This window comes from Triturus cristatus, chromosome 6 (genome assembly GCF_964204655.1).
Source record: "Triturus cristatus chromosome 6, aTriCri1.1, whole genome shotgun sequence".
NCBI classification, from domain to species: Eukaryota; Metazoa; Chordata; class Amphibia; order Caudata; family Salamandridae; genus Triturus; species Triturus cristatus.
In genome coordinates, this window is record NC_140589.1 from 700,623,665 (window position 1) to 700,648,803 (window position 25,139).

Sequence of the window (25,139 nt, forward strand, 5' to 3'; positions counted from 1 at the left end):
GTAACTTTGCCCAAGTAGGAAAGGTTTGCATGTTTCTTTTTAAGAACCCAAAATTCAAGAACCTGACACATGCAGTGTGGTAAATTATTTTGAAAGAATAATCCCAGCACTATTGATTTTAACATTACCACGAATGAATAGGGATTTTATAATTTCTCGTCTTCTAATATTGTGTTTTCTGTCTCTAGATGGATCCTTTGCTTGAAAAACATAGAGAACAGTTGGTAATAGAAGTTGGGCGGAAACTAGACAAAGCACGCATGATTCGTTTTGAGGAGAGAACTGGATTTTTTTCTTCAACAGACATGGGACGAACAGCCAGCCACTACTACATCAAATACAATACCATTGAGGTACTAATCAATTTATCCGGTGTGTTTTATGGACAGCGTGTCAAGTGATTTGACAGCATGATTTTGCAGTGCAGTGCAAATTGCTTCTACCTTAGGAAATGTGCTGATCACAGTTATCTATTCCGATGGCAGGCTCCCCGTGCTGATCCAAAAATACTCCCATAAAAACTCAAACACAAGGGAAAGAACTGCGGGGCAAAGCTGCTTACTTGGCAAGCGAGGCTCTCCTGAAAACAGCGGTAGAGCCGCTAATCAAACATTCGCTGCTCTGCTGAGGAACCACCCCATAATGCCCTGCAGGGCCTAATTTACATAAAGTTTCACTCTGTGGTGGCCCCAGAAGGCCAAGAGCACCACCAACATCAAACTTAAGTATAGGTGGGGGCAGCAGGGAGTGCAGAAAGGATTTATACATTAATGTTATGTTTCCCAGGTTTGCGAAATGATGACCTGAGGACACTTCCTCAATTTTAAAGCACTCCTAAGGCTGAACCTTTAGTTGTATAGCCTGTGAGTGCAAGGGCCTCTAGTGTTTGGTTCTCTGGTGGCATTTTATGTGGTCTCAATGTGTTAAAGAAAGATTCAGACTTATAAAGTTGATTTTAAAGGCTTTATTAACAGTGTATTGCTAAGTGGCATTGCACTGCTTTATTGACAATAATGATTGTTTTTAAACCTGGTTATTGGTTCCAGTGACTACAATGGTGATTTTTAACATGTGTTTATCGTCTTTTAATGTGGTGACCCTTGTACAAAGCCAGTAAGCTTGCCTTATATTATTGTTGTTATAACCCCTTGAAAAAGATAATAGATTTGCCTTATATAGTGATGTAGTGACCATTGACAAAGCCAATAGGCTTGTCTTATTATACTGTCATAATGACTCCTTGGCTAAGCCAATAGACCTGCTTTACTTAACGCAGGTGTCTCCAGCCAGTCGATCACAAGCTACCAGTAGCTCACAGACACCTTCAGAGTAGCTTGCAGGCTTGAGCTCATTTTTAAATAAGCACAGAGTCACATTTTCTTTTCAAAGGTAAGGATGTGTTTATTTTACATTATTATCACCAGACTGCAGATAGCAGTGCCTGATAATGAGCAGTGCTCAGTCAGATTTATGACCCACGCTGAGACACAGTGGGGAAGAACTGAAGCACTGAGGTATTTAATTCTTAAATACAGGTCCTTGCCAACTCATATTGGCACATGAGAGCAAATTATGTTTCTAAATGAGAAAAATTTAAAGGGAAGAAAAATATTTCCATGAAACATAAAGTCTAATGTTTTTCTCTACTTTCAATTAAGCCAATTATGTCTTAATGTTGTATAAAGCATGTTTCTTCAGTTTAAATTCCTCCTGTTTAAACAAATGGCTGTATTTTTCTGCAATTGTTACAGCACCTTGCCTATAGGTACTCCATCAATAAATCAATCAATGCATTTATATAGCGCACTACTCACCCAGAGGGTCTCAAGGCGCTAGGGGAGGGGGTCCGCTACTGCTCGAACAGCCAGGTCTTGAGCTGCTTCCTGAAGGTGAGGTGGTCCTGGGTCAGGTGGAGGTGGGTCGGGAGGGAGTTCCATGTCTTGGCGGCGAGGTAGGAGAAGGACCGTCCCCCTGTGGTGGCTCTTCGGATTCGGGGGACGGTGGCGAGGGCGTGGGCGGTCGATCGAAGCTGGCATTTGGGAGCGTAGAAGTTGAGGCGGCTGTTGAGGTATCCTGGGCCTTGGTTGTGTAGGGCTTTGTGTGCGTGGGTGAGGAGTCGGAAGGTGATTCTCTTGTTGACCGGGAGCCAGTGCAGGTCTCTCAGGTGTTTGGAGATGTGGCTGCGACGGGGGATGTCCAGGATGAGTCGTGCTGAGGCGTTCTGGATCCGCTGTAGTCTCTTCTGGAGTTTGGCGGTGGTTCCTGCGTAGAGGGAGTTGCCGTAGTCCAGACGGCTGGTGACGAGGGCCTGGGTGACCGTCTTCCTGGTCTCGGTGGGGATCCACCGGAAGATCTTTCGTAGCATGCGCAGGATGTTGAAGCACGACGAGGAGACGGCGTTGACTTGTCTGGTCATGGAGAGAGAGGAGTCCAGGATGAAGCCTAGGTTGCGTGCGTGGTCTGTTGGTTTGGGTGCGCTGCCTAGGGCGGGGGGCCACCAGGAGTCGTCCCAGGCGGAGGGTGAGGATCCCAGGATGAGGACTTCCGTCTTGTCCGAGTTCAGTTTCAGGCGGCTGTTCTTCATCCATTCGGCTACCTCTTTCATCCCTTCGTGGAGGTTGGCTCTGGCGGTGGCGGGGTCGTTGGTGAGGGAGAGGATCAGCTGGGTGTCGTCGGCGTAGGAGATGATGTTGAGGTTGTGCTGGCGTGCGATGTCTGCGAGGGGGCTCATGTAGACGTTGAAGAGGGTTGGACTGAGCGAGGAGCCTTGAGGAACGCCGCAGATGACTTCGGTGGCTTCAGATCTGAACGGGGGGAGGCGAACTCTCTGTGTCCTTCCGGCGAGGAAGGAGATGATCCACTCCAGTGCCTTCTCCAGGATTCCGACGTTGCGGAGTCGCTGCACAAGTGTGCGGTGGCAGACAGTGTCGAAGGCCGCGGAGAGGTCTAGGAGGATGAGGGCTGCTGTTTCTCCGTTGTCAAGCAGGGCTCGGATGTCATCGGTGGCTGCGATCAGGGCGGTCTCGGTGCTGTGGTTGGCCCGGAAGCCAGACTGTGAGAGGTCTAGGGATCCGTTCGTCTCGAGGAAGGCGGCCAGCTGCTTGTTGACGGTCTTCTCGATGACTTTTGCAGGGAACGGGAGCAGCGAGATGGGGCGGTAGTTCTTGAGGTCGGTGGGGTCGGCTGATGGCTTCTTTAGTAGAGCGTTGAGTTCGGCGTGCTTCCAGCTCTCCGGGAAGGTAGCGGTGTCGAAGGAGGTGTTGATGATGTCCCGCAGGTGGGGTGCGATGACAGCATCGGCCTTGTTGAAGACGTGGTGAGGGCACGGGTCGGTCGGAGATCCGGAGTGGATGGAGTTCATTGTGCGGACGGTGTCTTCGGTGCTGATCTGGGTCCAGGCGTGGAGGGTGGCGATGGGGGGTGCTGGTTCGGTCGTGGCGTGCGTCGGTTGAGTGCTGAAGCTGTTGTGTATGTCCGCGATCTTGTTGTGGAAGTAGGAGGCGAGGGAGTTGCAGAGGTCTTGCGAAGGGGTGATGTCGTTGTTTCCGGCGTTGGGGTTGGAGAGCTCTTTAACGATGTTGAAGAGTTCCTTGCTGTTGTGTGCGTTGTTGTCCAGTCGTTCCTTGAATGCAGTTTTCTTGGTTGCGTGGATGAGTTGGTGGTGTTTTCGGGTGGCGAGCTTGAGGGCCGTCATGTTTTCCGGTGTTGGGTCTCTGCGCCAGGTTCTCTCGAGGGCTCGGCAGTTCTTCTTGGAGCTCTTGAGTTCTTCGGTGAACCATGGGGCTTTCTTGCTGCCGGGTCTGTTGGGCGGGGTCCTCAGGGGGGCGAGGTCGTCAGCGCAGTCGCTGATCCACTTCGTGAGGTTGGTGGCCGCTTGGCTGGGGTTCGTTGCGCTGGTGGGTGGGTTCTTGCTCAGGGAGGTCGCGAGCTGGTCGGCTGTGATCTTGTTCCAGCTTCTGCGTGCAGCCTGTTGTTGGTGGTGGTGGGTCGTGGTCCTTCTGAAGCTGAAGTGGACGCAGCTGTGGTCCGTCCAGTGGAGTCCGGTGGCGTGGCTGAAGGCGATGTCCTTGCTGGATGAGAAGACGGGGTCGAGTGTGTGTCCGACGTAGTGGGTACTGGGAGCAAGATGCCTGCTGTGTGTTTAATAGATGTACTTTTCTAAAGAAAAACTGCTGACAGGACAATGATTTATTGAGTGTTAATATTGCGTGCCTGCGAATGGTGATTACTAGCCTACACCACTTCGTCTGAGTAGGCCTTGGACTGCTTTGCTTCACTACCCTGAGAGAATCAAGTGCTCTGGGGTGCTTGGTTCCCAGAATGGAGACAATTATGGACCTATTACTTGAGAAAGCCTCACATTCTGCACAACTAATAACCCAATTTCTTAGGCTATTCACGGCAGGAGGTTGGGTGCTGGCCTGGACACAGACCCTGCCCTGTGCCGAACCCCACGCCACGTATGGCGATGAACTGCTTACTTTATGTTTAAAAAACATAGAAATTCACTGAAAAAAAAAATAAAGGTTAAGGTGATGTTATGGTTAGGAATTGTAATTATATCTTACTATACACAAACAAACCTGCAAGGGACGTTATAATAAGTTGAAATTGTTAGTTAAAACATACCATCTTAAATTAACAAAATCACTGAAATTCACCAATTATAGTTATCTTAAGTATCTGTAACTTATACCCTAAAAAAAGAAACTATAGTGCACACCCTGGCTGTGCACTGCTAATTACCTCGTATATTACGTCACTCATGACATGTTCCATGACATGATTGATAAACTCACTAAAGCATCTGAAATTACATAATTGATGACAACTCTGTGCAAGGCAGGGGCTTCAGTGGATGGTGAGGGCGTGAATAACTCTTGATTGGGTTAGGGCCATATGGTACCCAGAGCTCCTGAGCAGGAGAATTTGCTATCAGAGCCTACAACCACTTCAGGAGGAGCTCCTGTCCTAGCAGAAAAGTGAAAGTCTTACACCCGAGACTCTGCACCCTACATCTCCATGTGTGGAGATTGAGTTGAAACAAGTAAATGCTTTCGGCCTGCTGGCTGCAGTAGTCGATGTTATCCGTACAGCCCAATGTTGTTGATGAAGTCCATCTACGCTGAGTGCTGGTAGACGTTTGTTGCCTGGTGTAGTCTTATTATATCAACCCCCTGCAAGCCAGCTGTTCAGATGTGTTGTTGTTTGTTTTGTTATAGGCCCAGCAAGACCTTGCAGTGGGAATGTTTACGGGCTATCTCTGTGGCCCTTCTGTGTTTACCTGATAAACCATGTCTACTTAGGTCACCTGTTGTGATCCGTTTTATCAAGGGCCTGACTCTCATTTTCCCCCCAAAGCTGTTCACAATGTCATAGTGGGACTTCAACTTAGTGATGACTTTTTTAATGTGCACACCTTTTGAACTGATTCATAGCTGCTCACTGCGACTTTTGATGCTCAGAACCATCTTCTTAATTGCCATAACCTCTGTACCCGCATGAGTGAATTACAGGTGCTCTTGGTGCAACCTGTACACCACCTTCTTTCCAGATGAGTTGGTGCTGGGGACCCAGCTAGCCTCCTTGTCCAAAGTTGTGATGCCTTTCCACATTTGCCATTCCATCACTTTGCCTGGAGCTTTCGCTCCACTTCAACCTTTGGAGGAGGAAGAAAAGTTCCATCTGCTTGATCCTGAAAGGTTGTTGAACTTTTATATTGATCACACAAGGGATAATACGGAGTATGAACAGCTCATTGTAGGGTTTTCTGGACCAAGAACAAAAAAAGGTGGTGGAGAAAAAGACCTTGTCAAGATGGAAAGGGGTGTATCTTCTGGAGATCTGCCAGACTGTGACTTGATGGGGTCAGTGCACACATTCACAAAACACTACTGCCATAACATCCAGATCTGACAGTTTGGCATTTTGTCCCCTTGGTCCTGCACAATTCTCTTGTCTTAAGTCCACTGCGCAGACCCTCCGCGTTTAGGTGGTACGTCAAAGGTATCTATAATAAATGTAAGGCTCTTTCTAGTGAGTACTTTATCTAACTGCAGATTCCTCAATACCCTCCCACCTCCCCGTTCTGTGGAGTGAACTTGTAGGCATCCATAATAAAGTTTCAAGTTAGATTGGGTCTTACTGTCATGTGAACATTTTTCGTACTATTAGGATGAAGAGTAAATGGTTTTTTGTGTCTTCTATCCCCACCCCCAGGTTTGGCAGGCGGATTCTTAAACCACCCACATCACATAAGCGTGACAAGAACAAAACTTTCAACTTGCATGAACCAGTCAAATTGTGGTTGTACACGAGCACTTTTGATGTCCATGAACATCATAAAGTATGCTGAGAAAACAGCATTCTCTGCCAATCAAGTTGAATTATTAAGCCTGCAACAGAATAAAAGCTTGCAAACTCTTTGCGAACACATCATACCTTTAAAACTAGCCTGTCATTTTTTTCTAAAAGTGTCTATAAAGTGACTTAACAGATATATTTTAAATTTGAAAAAGAATCTAAGATCTGTATCTGTGAACATGGTGAATATGGTTTCATTCTGTCCGGTCATCTTTTTTTTTTATTGTCCACCATTGAAATTCTAAAGGGAGTTAACATTTAACACGCAAATCATGTTTTGGGAGATCCCTTCAAACTAAGAAACTTCTTGGCCAATCCCTATGAACCTTTCAAGAGTTTCCAGAAGACGTTTTTTGACTGTTCAGCTTCTTACCTCTTCACCTTGCTGTGCTATTTTTTCTAAACACTGACATGTCTAATCACAAACTGCAGAGAGGCTATTGCTCAATTTGTTAAATGTATACATATGGAAAAATAATGTCAACCAAATATCACGCTCAGAACAAGTACGCTGCCTAATGTGCCATATTAATCTTTGCATTAAAACTAAACCCCCAACAACTTGTTAATCGACTCGGCCATGGTTTACAGCATGAGAAATCGAAGCTTATGGGCTTCGTCAGTGTCCTGTTTGCAGCCGCTCATGTAGATCACCATCTCGATTCCATCAACTCATATTGTCATGAACTGCAATTAGATTTTTGGAAATGCTTTCAAGTAAACCAACGTTTATGTTTTTATAGACTTTCAACGAGCTGTTCGATGCCCACAAGACAGAGGGAGATATTCTTTCGATTGTATCAAAGGCTGAAGAATTTGAACAGATCAAGGTAAGCTGTGCTATACTTCGTTAAATAACACACTGGTTTTTTTTAATACATATTAGTTTTTTGGTTTTTGACAATGTCTTTCATTTATGCAATTCGCAGTGAGTAACCAGTGCAACAATAAAGTAGATTTTTTCGTCATCACATTCAATCGGTAATATTAAAATATTTCATTCCTTCTGGGTGTGTGTTTTTATATGAGGAGTAAGGCCATTCATGTTTTTATTAATAATTCAGTGTTCTAAACACATATTAGCAATCCTCATGCTTTTTGTTTTTGGGGGGAGGAGCGTGGTCTAATGAGCGTGGCAGGGGTGAAAAGTTATAAAAGGTGAACGCTTTTTCTAAAAGGGGTCTGGACGTAGAAATAGCTGGAAATGTTTTTTTAGTTTATGAGAAAACGGTAAAGTATTGAGATTTATAATAGTGTTTATTTATGGGAGTTAATTGTGCAAACTGCAGAGTACTGACCAAGTTAAGGTTGGAATTGAAGCCTGCCCCTGCATTTATCAAGAACTAAGGGCACAAAATGTATTTACTTCCCTTTTACAAGTAGGTCCAGCTTTTACAGCTGAAAATACAAAATGTGTCGTACTGTCGAGTTCAGTCTTTAGTCATAAGCCCTTTCATGACAGAGAAGGTAGAGCAGATGACACCAAGACCACCCCTCAGTAACTGCGTCAGCTGTCTAAGTCAATGCGCAACCAATTACATAAAGCTTTTTAGAATGAATAGATGAAATAGCACCCCCCCCCCACTTAACACGGAGCACTCTACGACATCACAGATACACTTGTAATGCTGCCCTTTGCCAGTGATTAGTCCTCATAAATATTTGATGTTCTCAGTCCCTTTCATCGCATGTGTGCTCTTTCTGTTTACTTAGCTCCCACAACATAAAAACATGGCACCTATATTGCACATCCATTTAATGCTGATTCGTCCTTCAAGTTGACAGAAAATAGCTGGTGTAATAAAGCAGTTATCCCTCAAACCTTGTAAAGTAGTCCTTCCGGTCAGAATGTATCTAACAATGTCCCTAACACACACACGCACGCGCACACACGCACACACTAACGCACACCACATACACATTCACGCACACCACATACACATTCACGCACACCACATACACATACTCTCTCTTTCTCATCTGAAGTACATGGTGATGATTTTAAATTGCTAACTCCTCTACCTGCATCAATATTGACAACATTGACTTTCTTAAGCACAGTTCCCCACATGCTACTTGCTTAACCCAGCCAATAAGCTCCACCTCACAAACAGTACATATCTCATTCATGTAGATTGAAGAAAGGAAGGTGAGTTTGGTTGTCTGTTAGTAGAATCAGTGTGAAACAAATGAAATCTGAAACACGGTCCTTAATGATATAAGGAACAAATGCACTTTAAAGATCTCCACTTTGCAGTCCAATGAACACATATGGATAGCTGTTATAACTTCCGAATGTGCCTTTCCACAATGATGCAACAAAACTATCATCTCAGTATTTCAAAAAAGCCAGGGGTAAATAAAAGAAGGCAGAGAGATAGCACAAGATATCCAGCAAATGAACTGCAGGGCACAGTTCTCCTCTTTGCCATCTCAGAAAACATTCACCTGGCCCTTAAGCACTACAGGGTGAGTAACTTGCATATTCCTTTAGCTCACACAAGGAGCCCTACAAACAAAACCTCAATAAGTAACCCTGAATCTTGCCCTAGGCTGTGCAAAAAAAGTTCTTCCTGAGTCGACCTATGAAAATTATAAGTCCCTTTGCTCCACAATCAAGGCCAATCAGTTGCCCCACTGAGGTCTGGCATCCTCTCAAACGACTTTTTGGATTCTGCCGAATGTCCCCCACCGACCACCATCTCTATTTGTACATTCTCCACTATCATCACCACTCTCTTGTCCCTCTAGCTCGTACTCTGTGCTGGCAACTGCCTCCTTAGACTTATCAGAAATTTCATGTAGAGCAGTCCTCAGTTACCATATGAACTAGAGAAAGGCCCTCTCACCTGGTGACATCTACATCTCTTCTGGAGTGTCTGGCATGGGGTTTCCTTCTTCACTCCTAAACCTCCCCCCCCTTTATCTTCCTACAATTATGGCTTCCGGAGGTATCCTGTGAGCAATCTGCTGTAAAAAATTACATCAATGCCCACAGTCTCACCACAATCATCTTTCACAGGACTATCCAGTGTGGTCCCTTGTGATGTAGGTGGGGTGAGCCCCAGTGAAGACATCCGCTGCGGGGACCGCAGGCTTCTTCATGTAGGAGGTTGCAGTCCTAGTTAAATTGCAATTACAGAGGTGTGGTTAATTCCCATGAAAGCTGAGTAAAACCCCAGCATCCTTTGTTCCTGACATCACTATTTTCTTATACCACTTTTAAGGGCCAATCCCTGGTCACCAGCACCTGCGCAGACGGCATGCGTCTTGACGTGACACTTCAGGCTAACAGGGGCGGCTCCTTCACTAAGGTGCCCCACATTCTGTTCATCAATTGTTCTTTTTGCATTTGTCACCCCGAGTGGGACGTGTATCCCCAGACTTGGGTCCCTTGCTCTCCATGCCACTTGAGTCGAGCTAGCATGGCTGATGAGGGGTGATACCCCGGAAATGGTCCTAGGATGCTTGTTTCCAGTGCAGTAAGGACCTAGACCAGCAGCTCAGACTGGACTGTCCCCATGGGGAACAGGGTTAAGACTGATTTGCATATGGCTGGGTCTAAACTGGAATAGAGTGAAGAGCAAAAACAATGGATTTAGGCTCAGATCTCTGTACTGGGGTGAATGTATGACATAGTTCTGCATTCTGTCCATCAGTTGTTCTTTTTCCACTGGTTTTCAGCTCTGCAAAAAAGGAAAAATAAAATGATAATAACACGCTGTAATTATCATTTTTTTTTCTATGCGGATGCAGTTAGTGTGGTAGTGTGGGGCGGGGCCGGGCCGCTCTGCGAGGAGGGGTTGGGGCACTTTCTGAGTGTGCTTGACGGTTTGGCCAGCTGTCTTGGACCGGCCAGTCATGCACACTTAACATGTTCTTCACCGGGTGGAGAACATGCACAGGCTCCCAGTCCCCGTCTGTCATGTGATCCATTTTAAAATTTGATAATGCCATCAATTTCATTACCACATCTCTGCTCCTGTGCCCCTTCTACTCACACACTGCCCTCTCTCCCTCTGACCTCACAGGCTTTTCTCAGCACTCACTGGCCGTCTCTCTGCTGCCTGTTCCTTCTGGTAACACATTATCCCCTCTCATTCCTGCCCCCTCTACTCATAGGGGCCCTCTGACTCCTTGTGTCCACAGCACCCTCTGCTATTTCTGTTCACACTGTCTCCTCTGCTCCTACCTCCTTTGAACGCTCCCTGTCCTCAGAGACGTTTTAATGCATGGGCAAAGTGTGCTCTGGCCCAGGGCCCCAGCCTTTCAGGGGGCCCCCTGATAGGTCCAGCTCTGTTCTCCACACAGTCCTGCCCTGGTGACCTTGAATGATTTTTAAACATAGATTGTTTTAAATAACATTTGCCTTTGATTGATTTCTGATATGAGTGATGTGTGGGAGTCTATTGTACAGGTTGCTGAGAAATGTGGTCTGTTTTTCAGCACCATGCAACATCTATAAAAAAGATCTTTTTAGAGCGAAACAGGCGCTTTCATATGAGAAAGGTCACAGACATTATTTGCAATAATATTAATGAGCTGCTGCTGTATTAGAATAGTGAAAACAAACATCACATCCCTGACTAATAAATAGAAACACATAGAATTTGGAACAGTGTGCCTGCGCAGTATCGGTCAACTGGTCAAAGAGGATATGAAAAAGCTTAAATTGGGTCACAAAATCAAAGGTGTACTGGACAGGGGCCCCCCAAGATCCTTAAGAAGTCGCTGCCCGTCCTCTAACTGCCCCTTCTGTTCTCTTACTCTCACTGCTGCTTTCTTTGTTCCAAGCTATTCTTTCAAAAACATCTGTGTGCATCTAAGTGGCATCTAGGTGTGCAGACAAAGCAGTTTCAATTATAAATACCACATAATTCACAGGGTCAGGATATGTGGAATTTTCCGATGGCACTTCCTTATTTTTCCTTTTTTACATTTTTTTTACAGAGTTTTATATAGCGCAAACTTGACCCGAATCGGGTATCAGAGCGCTTTAGATAGCACCAGTTGCATTACATGAAGGCACATTCATTTTTGTTAGGCACAGGGAGATTAAGTGATTTGCCCAGAATCACAGGATGTTCAGCGTCATTGCCGAGACTCCAACCCAGTTCACCAGATTTAAGGTCGACCGCCCTAGCCGTTAGGCCAACTCCTCTCCCTGAGGTGGAAAGTCAACCAGGATGACTTGAACCTTACGAATTTAGGCTGTGGGCATGTTTGGGGGAATTTGAGCGTGGGCTACCCATAATAGTAGGTGAATATCCACAACACATGTATTGGGCCATGTTCTGTAGTTAGGCCCAGCAGAGATTCTGCCTTCTTGCTGGTGCTGCCTTGCCTGTAGGAAAACCACAAGCCATCCCTGGAGCCCCGAGGACCGGCCCAGCAGCTTGAAGCCTGCGGTATCCCTCGCCACCAGACCAGAGGGGGGCGGTTGAGGAATCGACTTCAGGGGTGACTTATGTTGCCTAATATTGTTAGAAGAGAACATCCATCAATACATAAAATCCTTTTCAACCGCGAAATCAAAAGCAGACGGTTTCTTGGTAAAATGACATACTTGCAAAAGAAAAAGATTTCAGCAAAAACTACGACCTAGCCGAACATTTCTCTTTAACAGCTTCTTGCATACCCTGATGGAACCGCAAATGCTGCATTTCTGTCCATGATGGTAACATTGGTAACAATGCAAATTTATCAAACTCTGAAGAAATGTCTCGGGAAACCACAAAGAATGTCCCCTTTGTGTGTGCGTCCATAAATATCTTGCAATAAACTGCGGCTTAAACGGAAGTGACATCCCTCATCTCTTGAGAGAAAATCTGGTAATTCACTCATGCTTAGAGCGCTCGTAAGTTTTTGTTATCCTTACTGTAGATCAATGACACTTTACCATTGACATTAATGCATTCCTTACGGAATGGGCACCTTTCAAATTGAACATTTGCCCTCTTTAACTAAAGTTATGCCAAAGTAGTCAGTCCCTGGATCCACAGATATGTAGATGTGTTTGCGTCTGCTTCTCAGCCTGGGGATCATCAAAGCTAAGGTAAAAAAAAAAAAAAAAAGTCATGCATTATTCAGTCTCTAGCTACGAATATTGCTTTACTCGCACCGAGACTTAATCTTATTAACAGACAAAACTTTAATGCAATGAATTATAGTACTTCACTGTGCCAAGGCATGAATACATTATGCCAGATGCCGGCTATATGACAATAATGAATGCATTCCATGTTAATTCAAGATTGCTCTAATCCAAATGGTCGGAGGTGTCACTCTGGTTAAATAAAAAAATGAAATCTCATCAGTTGAAAGATGGCTGGGTCAGAAGACTACATTTAGCATAACATTTTTTCCTCCGTCAATGGAAGCCTTAATATTACTTATGAATATTACAATCTAAATGGGTCATTAGTAAACTAGCTTTAATTAGGCAGTGTCTGCTATGCAAGTCTGTTTTTATTTAAAGCCAAATTATTCAGGAATTGGGGGTGCAGATAGCAAAATGTGAAAGGTCTTTATTGTGAATGCCTGTGTATTTGGTTCGTTTTTAGCCTCGCGGTACACGGTTGAAGGTTTTATTAATGCACAATACTCTTGTGACTATGCTCTCTTCAGTCATTATGTATTTGGGTCTTTGTAGAGTTACTACCAAGGGAACAATCTCTAGGGGCTGTGGACTGATCTCCCCACAAATGTCACTAATGGCAACATCTATTGGACAAGTCAACGCTCTGCAGCACATGCCTGTCTTTATCCCATACTATCATTAGTACATGACTGAGTTACAGCGAGAACTACTTGCAAAGCATCACAATAGGAAACTGGTTCTTTGCCGATGGCAGTTTCAGCTTCAAGTACAGCCACAGTATTACAGGTCTAACAATCTGCCAACAAGTCGCGTTCCTTCTAATCAGTACAGGTGACTGGTGTCAGGGTCACAGGACTTGCATATCTCCAGCCAGGCCCAAACATCAGTCCAGGCCTAAGGTTCACAAGCTGTCCCAACACCCGGACTGCTCAGTGTTCTCAACATTTCATCCTGTGGGCCAGGTTTCTTGGAAATTCGGTCTCCAAAATTCTAGCCACTGGCGAATTACAAATCAGTAAGTCACATGAAGTACTCCCCTGATACTTTAATCGTATTCCACTAGATGGATCCAGATCAAACAGAAATGGGAGATCCCTAAATGAAGCTACAAGTAGTACGCCACTGTACAGTGGGAAAGGAAGCAAGTCCTTTTTGTTTTACATACCCTCACACACCCTAGTGGTGTCATGCTTCATCATCGGGTCATCCTGATGCCTTAAAGTCAGGGTGGGCTCGACCAAATTTCAGGGAGCTCTTTAGAGAGATGTTTGGCCAGGGGAAATAAAGATTAAAAATCACAGACAGATCACAGTTTCCCTTTATTCTTGGATCTGCCCGAGATATTCAAATTGGAAATAACAAATAGTGTCTTTTGTGATATTATGGTCCTAAGACCCTAGTGCCAACATGTTTCAGTCCGCTAATGCCCTTGCGGGTGCTGGATTTTCTTCAGGGCGATGATGCAGAACCCCCTGGAAAAAATAGTATTGAGGGAATTTCCCTACACTATTTATAATAAGGGCAGATAGCTGCTCCTTTTACTATGGACACAGCTTTTTTATTTTGATCACTCCATCTGTGAAAAGATAAAAAACGGAACAAGACATAGTGTATTACTCTTGTAACACTTGTAAATTCACGTTGTCATACGTGCCATTCACCCCTATGTCAACTTGTGTGTAAGACCAGATTTCTTTAACTTTAACACACTCAACTTTGTGGTTAAAAATTTGCGAAGTGGCGACAAATTGTTGCATACTGTCAGTATCTACATCCTTGTGCGTTTCACTCACGTTGTGCCATCCGTATCATCCACCCTAACACAGCAACTGCTGTTATCACTCGCCGTGTAACTCATACATTCACAACATTCACCCATCACTGCTTACCCCAATTAGGGAGAGGTTGTGTTCCACGTGGGTCCACACGTTTAGTCGGGGTAGCCCTGTAGTCACTCTCTATTGCGTAAATATTGTAAAATCAGCACATTGTTATGTTAATGCTTGAAACGAAAGGGATAAATGAGAAAGAAAAGGAAAAAACAACAAGTTAATGTTAGCAACATTCCTCCTCTTGTTTGAAGAGCCACACAATCATACCTCTATTCAACCAAACAGATTCCTGTTACTCACGCCTCCAAGGGTCCTGCCCCATAATAGGCCTATTAAGTGTGGGTCCCGTCGGCCCTGTGGATGAGAGACTGGAGTGCGCTGCTTAAGACGGGCCATGTTAGCGCCGGAGAAGCATAGTGAAGCACACCCATTTCCGGGGTCGCGTCCAGATGACGTGTGACGGCCCCGGGATAGATGGGAAATGTAGTACTAGTTGTTTTGTGTACTTCTCCCACCCGCATGTCACACTATGTCTAAGTCAGAGCAGTGCCAGTTATGGAGATGCATACACTTTGTTAGTAGTCGAGTCCAAGAGTTTACGCTTGAATGGGATCACAATATTAACATGACCTCCGATTATGTCACGCGATTCCGTTCACTATTTAGGATTTATTATAGTCTGAATCGTAAATGTACTAGGAAGACAATTACCACGTCACTTTTAGTGGGCGGGGGTTGAAACATGCGCATCTCTGCCTCAATGCACATAATGTAATTCTGAAGGCAGTGTAATAGGGTCCATAGCATACCCCAGATATTCGTAGGAGGGGGGCGTGAGGCCCAATGTACTGGCCGTCTGGCAATAGTTACTTTCCAGGGCAATTGGATTTAAATAGTGACCGTCCATATAGTGTACAGTACAATGGTCAGATTCATCACTAGTGTGTCATTCCAGTCTGATAGTTGCGTGTATAAAAATAATGCTACACTTTTTGAGTTATCATCTACGGGGTCCCAAAACCCCGGGGCTCTTGTATTACACAAATAAAGGTGTGAATGAGTTTTTCACTTCCTCCTGCTAAGTTGGTTCCATGGTATGGAATCATTCAATCCAGAAATATGGGTTTTTAGCCTATAAACCCATTGTTGTACTTGTTCCAGTAATTTTTTTTAGTAATGTCACCATCTCCTTTGTCCTTTTCAATTACGGTCCACCACAAATCCTTGTCGGTGTGTTCATCTCGACATAATGGGATGTCAACTTAGTTGCTGAGATTGCCCTTCTTTATGTTGCTCCTTTGTTCGCTTATGCACACCTTTACTTTCCTTGCCCTCATGCCAATATACATAAGTTGGCATGGACATTTGATCAAGTATACCACTTTGTCGCTATTACAATTGGTATGTGACCATTGTTCCCAAGCGTGGTGCATACCAAGGTCAATCTCTTTTGTATTTTCCGTAAAGGGGCATGCTACACAAGATCCACACGGGTAATGACCTGTTACTGGTGAAATGTTCCATAGTGTAGGTTGGTGAGTTACTTTGCAACTTTTTTAATTAGTGTATATCAATGTGTCCCTGAGACTCCTGTTTCTCCGAAATGAAAACATAGGTTTTTCAAATGTAAGTTTGTTCGTTTTCTTTATTTCATTAGAGGAGGCATTGTATGTTGTGACACATATTAGGGTCTTTCTCTTCTTTAGTGTGGGATTCAAGAAGAGCCTCCCTTGGTGTATACCGTGATCTCTTTTTTGCTTTTTTAATGATCTTTTTAAGGTATTCTCTTTCTTCCAGTTTTTTGGACAATGTTTCTGCTTCTGCTGTATTGTCTTTGAGGTCAGTGCAGTTCCTGCGTATACGCAGGAACTGCCCAATCGGTAAATTGTCTCTTAGGGCACGGGGGTGCACGCTATCAAAATGTAGTAGACTATTTTTGTCTGTAGGTTTGGTGTAAAGGGTGCTGACCAACTTCCTGTCCTTTGCACTGATTTTGACATCTAAAAAGGAGACTTCACTACTGAAAGACATAGTAAATTTCAGGTGTGGATTAAGCTGGTTCAGCCACCTGTGGAAATTCTCCAGAGAGGTTGCGTCACCTTCCCAGATGACCAGGGTATCGTCGATATACCTTAACCACTTACTGATGTCATTAGAGTAAGGTTTGGTGGGCCCGATATGTTGTTCTTCTAATTGTCCCACATACAGACACGCTATGCGAGGCGCAAAGGTGCTGCCCATCGATGTTCCGTGGACCTGAAAATATAGCTGGTCTTCAAAACTGAAGAAATTTTATGTGAGTGCTAAACGCATTTGTGTGATCACCCATCTCACCGGGGCGTCCCATGTCCAATCATCCTATTTCAACAGGTCTTCTATGACACGGATACTCTCTTCTTGCGGAATGCTAGTATATAGCGCTTCTATGTCTAGGCAAACCATGATGTTGTGTGGCGGATTGTACGTGACATCTGTAAGAAGATTGAGTAGGTATTTGGTATCCTGTACATATGATCTAATGCGTGTGACCAGGGTTCGGAGGAACCAATCGGTGTACTTGGAAAGGGGCTCTAAAAGAGACCCTATACCGGACAAGATAGGTCTGCCGGGTGGTGGTATTTTACCTTTGTGTATTTTAGATATTGTGTAAAACAACGGTGTTCTAGTGTCATCTGGATTTAGGAATTCATGTTCCTTTTTAGTGATCCAATCTTGATTTAGTGCGTCAGTGGTCAATGTGCTTATTGTCTTTTTGCCCTGAAGAAAGTCCAGCACTCGCAAGGGGCAATAGCGAACTGAAACATGTTGGCACCAGGGTCTTAGGACCATAATATCCCAAAAGACCCTATTTGTTATTTTCAGTTTTAATATCCTGGGCAGATCCAAGAATAAAGGGAAACTGAGGTCTGTCTGTGATTTTTAATCTTTATTCCCCCTGGCCAAACATCTCTCAGAAAGAGCTCCCTAAAATATGGTCGAGCCCACCCAGACTTTTAGGCGTCAGGGTGACACGATGATGAAGCATGACACCACTAGGGTGTGTGAGGGTATATAAAACAAAAAGGACTTGTTTCCTTTCGCACTGTCCAGTGGCGTACTACTTGTAGCTTCATTTAGGGATCTCCCATTTCTGTTCGATCAGGATCCATCTAGTGGAATACGATTAAGGTATCAGGGGAGTACTTCATGTGACTTAGTGTTCTAACACGGGGGTGTGTACTCCCTGTAGAGAGTTCCTCTCTGCCCTATTGGTATCGAGAGTTACCTCAGTGTATTACGAATTACAAATCAGACCGTGACCAAGATACAGGACTTTTTTGCCTGTTACCTTCCTGCTACCTCCTCCCACTCATCAGATTTAAACTCGCCGGGAAAAACAGAGTGCTTGGTCTCCGAAGGAGCATGTAGTCTCTTTGGTATAATCTTTTACTGCCAGCGTTTCACCACAGAAATTATTTGGAAGACAGAGAGACTGTCAGTAGTCACTAGTAAGAAGCATGGCAGATGTGTCTGTTTATCTAGGGAATTGGCTATTTCTGTCAGACCAGTATTGTCCACACAGGAATTACCACATTCACCAAAGGTATTGACTTCCATAATAAGTATGGCCCTGGTGGTGTGTCCCGATGAGTCTCGTTATCCAACAATCCTGTTCTGATGTATCATAAACTGTCATGACACTTTATGATGACTGTCATTATGACTGAGTGCTTAAAAAAGCATGCTTCCACGGTGTTGGGGCCCATCTTGTCCAATCGTCTTTGCTTTCCTAATAACATAGTACAGTTCTCTCAGTGCCCTGCCAGGTGAGACACCTAGCAACACATATTACTGGCTTCTTTGTATATTACATTTTTGTTGCCTTTTCTGTCAGCTTTGCATGCTGACTCCCCATTTCCGAATATTCAAGCAGACACTGCAATATCTGACAACACTGATAAAGTGTCTGCCACCCTAATGAATTTCCCTGTGCCATTATTGATATAGCAGTGTATGAACCAAAATATAATCTTTGCCACTATCCCAGTATGGTTTAGGTAAATATTACCAGCAGCATAGAAACAAGAAAAAGTTGTCTATTCCCATCCAAGATATCAATATGACCAAAGATGTAGAAGAACTCTTGCACATACAGAGCACCAGCTGATGAGTTTAGTATGCCAAGTGACAAACGGTAATGCATAATCTTGGTAGTTCTATTAGTGGGAATGGGCAGGCTTTCACCAAAAGCAGAGGTAACAGAATCAAGGAGAATTGGCTCGGGGTAGTCATCCAGTTCAACACATGGGTTGTAGCCCATTCAATGAATTTGGATTTTCTATTTAATTGGAGCATCTTGTTCTGCTTTATCAAATATTAGGTAGTGACCCAATGAAACCTGGGTTCAGTGATGGCCAATTTCTGTCCATCATATCAATTAAATTTCTGGGCAAAACCCCATTCCTTTTTCAGTCAAGGTCTCGTCGACTTTTCCAAGTGGAAGGTGGTTGATCTGCCCTCTGGTGAACCTTGAGCATTATGCCTAATGTATCAACAGCGAAGTCGCTTCCTGCCCTATTGACGTGACTCTCACGCATGGTAAAACATAACTAAGAGTAAGTACTAGTTAGAGAAGTGTCTCTATTCTCAAAGGCTGATTCACAAAGAATGTTGTGATTTTGTGATTCCTAGATTTAAACCTATTATTTTTGAGAGAGTACTACATTTTTCTAGATTCACAAAAATCCTTAGGAGTATGCACCTAAATCTTTGTGAATTATAGATTTATAGCACATATACCCATCCTTAAACAGGTGGTTTACCACTAGGGATAGGAACACCATCATGTTTTATTTCTTTTCTCCAATGGGAAAACGTTGGTTTAGGTTGAAAATAGCTTATTGTAAGGCATTTAGTGTTTTTTTTTAGTGTTTTTTGCATGCATTTAGCAGGCTTCCTGCATTCATTTTGGGGCTAAATGTTACTGTCTTAGTCTATAAGTGGTTTCAGACTAAAGGGTTTGGCAGATGGGTACTCCACCACAAATGTGATGTATATCTTGTGCACCTTATTAGAAGTTCATTATATACTAATACACTTGTATTAAGGTACACAGGATATCCATAATGTTTGTGACAGAGTACCTGTCCATCTAAATCAGGCCCTACATCTCTTAAGATTAGGTAGCTGTAGGAGATTAGCCAAATATGACACCACCCCAGACTGTTCTGTAGAGCAGAATGTTTTAATGTGTCTTATCATTTTACACACTATGGCTTTACAGATTAAAGCCTATTGCACATTCTGGCAAGTTTATCAGTGTTTTCCAATGTTTTCAAAAACTTTAAACATCAGTTATTATCGGTCTTTATTCTTTTTTGGGCCATATAAATTCACGAGCATAGTGTTTTTTCAATGCTTATAAAGAATTTGACTTTTATTTCCTTCCCACCCTTGTTCATTACTATTTTCTATGCTTCCTTAATTATTACCTATGTCTAATTTTCTTCTCTGTACTTTATCCTTAAACTTGCTCTAATTAACTATTCATTATTTCCATCACCTCCTTGTCTGACTCATCTCACAGCAGTTGAGCATCCCTTCCTCGCAGTCCAGTTCCACTCTGACTAGGGTGTGCATGGATGGGGATGTGTTTTAACATTATCAAGAATTCCTTGCAGTACATAATCGGTTAGTAGTGAGCATTTGACAGACTTTTCTAGTGCGCTATTCTTCTGACAAATAACCAAAGATCGATTGAAAGAAGCTTTTCTACTTAGAACATGAGATATGTGTTGGAGGTACTTTGTTCTTTTTACTCCAAGTCTTTCCACACTACCCTATTCTTTTTCTTGAGAAACCAAGAAATGACTGGGTTATTAAATGTGGTAGTTGTATCTGTTCTAGGCCTATTCCTTATATACTTGGACTTAGACAAGAAGTCTGCTTAGGAATTAATGTGCACACTATGCGATTTAGGGTTTTCATCATTGGGCTTTTACTCCTCGTCGGGCCATCGCTGCAATGCCCCAGGGGTCCACCGAAGGATCTCTTTTTCGGAGATCTTTAGATGAAGCTCTTGTCGTTTCAGAAGTTCTACTCCCTTCATTTATCCGGGGGCACTGACATTTTTGGGCCACTGTAGATACAACTTTCTCACTTGGTCCTGACGAAGTGCCCTGGGTCTCCCCCTGAGACCATTAAAGCGTGAAACATGTTGACCAGAACATATGCCCACTAGGGACATATAGTTACCCAGCTACCAAGGGACATAATACCCCTTAAATAAGCACCATACACTTTGTTTTAATAATGACAGAGGGATCTCCCTCCAGCCATTTTTTAATACACCTTCTGGGACTTCACTGCCACTTACACCCACGCACCCATACGACTTCATCAAAAGATCTCCAAAAAAGAAACGCTTCGGGGGACCCGTAGGGCATTGCAGCGCCGGCCTGACGAGGAGCAAAAGCCCAATGATGAAGTATGACATCCTTCAGGGTGTGTGAGGGCATCAAGATGAGGACATACTGCCCCCCACAATTAGAGTAGCACACAACAAGAGTACCTCTTATTTCCCTTCTTTTTTCTCTCTCTACTTAGGAACGGTGGCTCCCTTTTGGCATAAGTTTAACTTCGGGAGCACGGGTCACCGGACCTTTTGAATAGCTCCTAGAGTCCCCCTCTTTTGATAAATAGGATGTTAGTTTACCTCCAACAGATAGGGTTATCTTCCATTTTTTATAGGATATGGTTGTATGTGATTTCATAGAAAACAATTTAGTGGAATACCATTACTGAGAAACCATTTCATTTAAATTGTTTAATGGTAAGTTCAGAATGAATGGCATTTATCTTTTCATAGAAAACAGTTCATGAATGTCTTTTTTTTTTTATTGACTTCTGCATTTATTTTTTTTGCGATGTAAATGATATGTCTGTAGGTCTTACTTTTGTCAAAGGTAGTTATTTCAATTATTTATGTCAGGGGACATTATTTTAGATTGATATCTTTTAGATTGTCAAACAATGACTTTGAATATTTTTAATTTGCTGAATCCTCACCACCCCTAAACACCATCTATCTCTGCCTCTTGAAAATGCCTCCTATGTATAAACTATACCCATCCCTGACCCTAAACTCCACCAATCCCTGAACCCTTAAGGCCCTTTCTATCACTAAACTCCACCCACCCCCAGAACCCTAATATCCCCTTACCCCACTTAAACTCCACCCATCTTTGACCACTATACTCCATCCATCTCTGAAACCTTAAAGCTAAATAGCTTTAGAAAGCTGCTCCTACCCATCTCTAAACCTCAACCCCCACCCACTACCGCTAAACTCCACCCATTTCTGAACCCTAAAGACCTTTTGTTTTATACCTAATCCCCTCCCATCCCTAAACCCTTAAAATCCTGCACCGTCCCTAAACTCCACTCATCCCTGAACTCTTATAAAAACTTCACCACCCCTGAAAACCTCCCATTCATGGCCCCTAAAGCCCCTCACTACCCTTATACGTCTCCATCCCTGTACCCTAAAGCCCTCTCTACATATAAACTCCACCTATTCCTGAACACTTAAAACCCCACACCACCCTAAACGCCACCCATTCCTGGACTCTAAAAACCCTTCACTAACCCAAAACTCTACCTGTGACTGAAACTTAAAAACACTCACTGAGCCCTAAACTCCAGCCATCTGTAAAACCTAAATAAAACTCAACACCCCTACACACCATCCATTCCTGAATCCTCAAAAAACCCTCACCATCCCTAAACTCCACCTTTGCCTCAACCCTAAAAAAACACTACCACCCCTTAACTCCACCCATCCCTGGACCCTAAAATCCCCTCATTGTCCCTAAATATCATCCATCCCTGAACCCAAAAATGCTTTACTACCCATAATCTTCGCCCAAGTGTGCAATTTTGGATGTTTCCTTCAAATTATCATTCCTTTAAAATATGTCCTTTAACTTTCAATTTAGATGCATTTTTTTAAAGTTGTCATATCTTAAAATAGTTTTACCATGATGTGGTTTCCTCTAGTGTGGTTTCTCAGTTTTCATTTTTCCATTAATTTACATACATCAATAGCGGATACATCACAGTTTTGGTTGATCCGCTGTGTTCAACATCATTGTAAAGTCCACAAAGACTGTACAAACACTCACCTTTTTGGTTAAGTATATTTTGATGCCACCAAATTGGGGTTGAGACATTGTAGCATAATGCTAGGGCCCTTAGGAAATCTATAATGGATAGCCACAAGCATGCTCTTTCTCTGTGCCCAAGATTGTAGTCTACCTAAGAGGAGTTTTCCAACTATCCAAGCATATTTAGAGCGTTTTATGTGTAAAGATCACATATCCATACCTTTGTGGGCCACATTGATATAAGTCGCTTTTCTAAATCCGATCATTGTCAGCCAAACTTTACTCTACAGTAGTCAAATTGGGAACATAAAAAAATTGTCTTATAGTCCGCTTCTGTTCAAGGGGCCCAAGGCTCCAGATGAACGAAAACAACAAGTTAATCTTCGCAATTTAGAATGTTTGAAAACATTCTTAACAGCTTGCATTTGAAAACTCATTTATGATTCATTTTATGTCTCATATTTTCTGAAGAACCATTAGGCAACCATTTTCATGGACTTCTGCCATTATTTTGTAAAACTAGTTGTATATGTGGCAGTCCCTCAACTTTGAATGTTAGTTGTAATGTTCCAAATAAACTGGTTGGGAATTCCTGTTATAAATAATCCAATTCAGACTATAACTAGAGTTTCATATTGGTGGCGGGTCTCTTAATGAGGGATTAGCACCTGCAGCAACAGGAGATATTATTATTGATATTAGAGATGGAGCTTATTAAGCTGTAGCTGAAATACTTGAGTGTTTGGCATTGGAAAAGCAAAATTCCCTGCTTTTCAGCAGCTCTTCAGATGGGGTGTACAGATGTAGAAATGCATCCCATTGGGGCCTAAACCTGTGTAAAGCCAAACAGAAGACTTTATTAACCTAAACTTATTTACCTTGGATCTTTTTATCCATTAGGTATCAGTCATAGAATGAGTGAAAATATGTTTCTGCAAGATAATTTAATTAACTTTTTCCATATTTCCTGCCCTTGTAATTGTGTTTGTTGCCTTTTGTGAAAGTTCATGATTTGTGAAGTGCTCTGCCACACTGCTGGAGTTTAGAAGCCCTATATCAGAAATTATGAATCCTAATTTATAACTTAAAACATTTTGTCTCATAGCAAATGTGGTCTTCAGTCAGCTTTGTAAAGATCGCATTCAGTTATCGTCCAGAAGTCATGTAAATGCTTTTTTTTAGGTGAGGGATGAAGAAATCGAAGAGCTGGAGCAATTGATCAACAATAACTGTGAACTTGTTGTGCCGGGCGGAGTGGAGAACAACTACGGGAAAATAAACATTCTTCTTCAAACCTATATCGGCCGAGGCGAGCTGGACAACTTTTCTCTCATCTCGGACACTGCATACGTGGCTCAGGTAATAGGGAACTGGACATTTCCTGCACAGTATGCCCAAAGCATGCCAATTATTTTTACCTATGAAATATTGGATCAGCTGCAACATTGTTCTTTCTCGCGTGTTCTCCAAACAATCCAGAAAAATTGGTTGGGCAACCATGAATGTTATGTTTTTGAGGATTATTGGACCATGTGGCTAAAGTTGTAGGGAAGCAGGATAGAATAATATCAAAACTCTGTAGGAGAGTTTTGACCGCATGTAGCTTGAAACCGAGGAATGGCCTGTAGTCAAATTCAGCATCCTGTTGTGGTTCAAATGGTTTAAATTCATTCAGGTATACGGAGAATATGCATAAAATGAAAACACCTGAAAATGCCCTGTGCAGTCACGGCTGCTCCCGCAAATCAGTAGTGAGGCGGGAAGGGGTGGGGGAAAGGAGGAGAAAAAAACATTTTAAAAAATAACTTAGCTGCCGGCTCACCAGACGCTTCCTCTGTTCCTTCCTCTTCTATTGGAACAGGAAGAAGGAAAGGCTCTCCAAAGCCAATCACTATGCTGCAATGCAGCGTTGTGATTGGTAAGCACCCAGGCTCCTCTGAACCAATCAAAATGCTTCAATGCAGCGATGTGATTGGTCTGAGCGCCGTAGTTTAGCGCTTAGATTGGGAATGAACGCCTGGGCATGTTCTCAACCCAGGCTGTAATGCAGCCTGTGTTGAGAACATGCAAAGTGCTCAGAGGGCTGGCCAAACATTCAGGCACACTTAGGAGGGTGCCACCACTTCTCCCCTGCGCATCCTAGCCCTGCACAACAAAACTGCCCCAGCACAGAAAAATAAAATGATAATAACATCTCGTTATTATTATTTTTTTCCTTTTTTGAAGTGCTGAAAAGCAGTGAGGCGATGCTCCTCCGCCTTAGCGGAGGAGCTGCCTCTGGCCATATGCTCACTGGATACGGACCAAAGCAACAGTCTGTACCCTCTACATACTGTACTCATTGCTTACCAGGCAGAAGGACTTGCCACACATATTACCCTCTGCTCATCCATACAGAGAGTGGTCACCAGGCATGTTACATACATTTTGAAGGGTATACCGTAGACTGTGCTGTGTGAATACTATTGTCAAGGGCTGTGTTGCAGAACATGGAGTTCGCTCTGTGAATACCAACACAGGGTATAGCTCTAGGCCATGCCCCGTGTTTACTTCACAAAGGCAGAGGCACACATGAGCAGTGTAGCAATAAATACTATGAAATTCACTGAAACTATTTTTGTCAAAGGAATTTAAAGGTTCCTATGAAAAAACTTTACCTCCTCAGTAGGTGATTAAGCAAAGGTTTACATTCCCAGAGTC

General features: G+C 43.3%; 1 protein-coding gene across 2 annotated transcripts in view; it reads left to right on the plus strand.

The window, feature by feature from the left end:
- ASCC3 (activating signal cointegrator 1 complex subunit 3) overlaps window positions 1-25,139 on the plus strand; it is a 2,113,369-nt gene that overhangs the window by 1,606,504 nt on the left and 481,726 nt on the right. For both annotated transcript variants that reach the window (XM_085611187.1, XM_085611188.1), the window contains exons 18-20: window positions 189-353; window positions 7,107-7,193; window positions 23,622-23,798. In XM_085611187.1, the coding sequence (XP_085467313.1) occupies window positions 189-353; window positions 7,107-7,193; window positions 23,622-23,798 (429 nt within the window). The remainder of the gene's footprint in view (window positions 1-188; window positions 354-7,106; window positions 7,194-23,621; window positions 23,799-25,139) is intronic.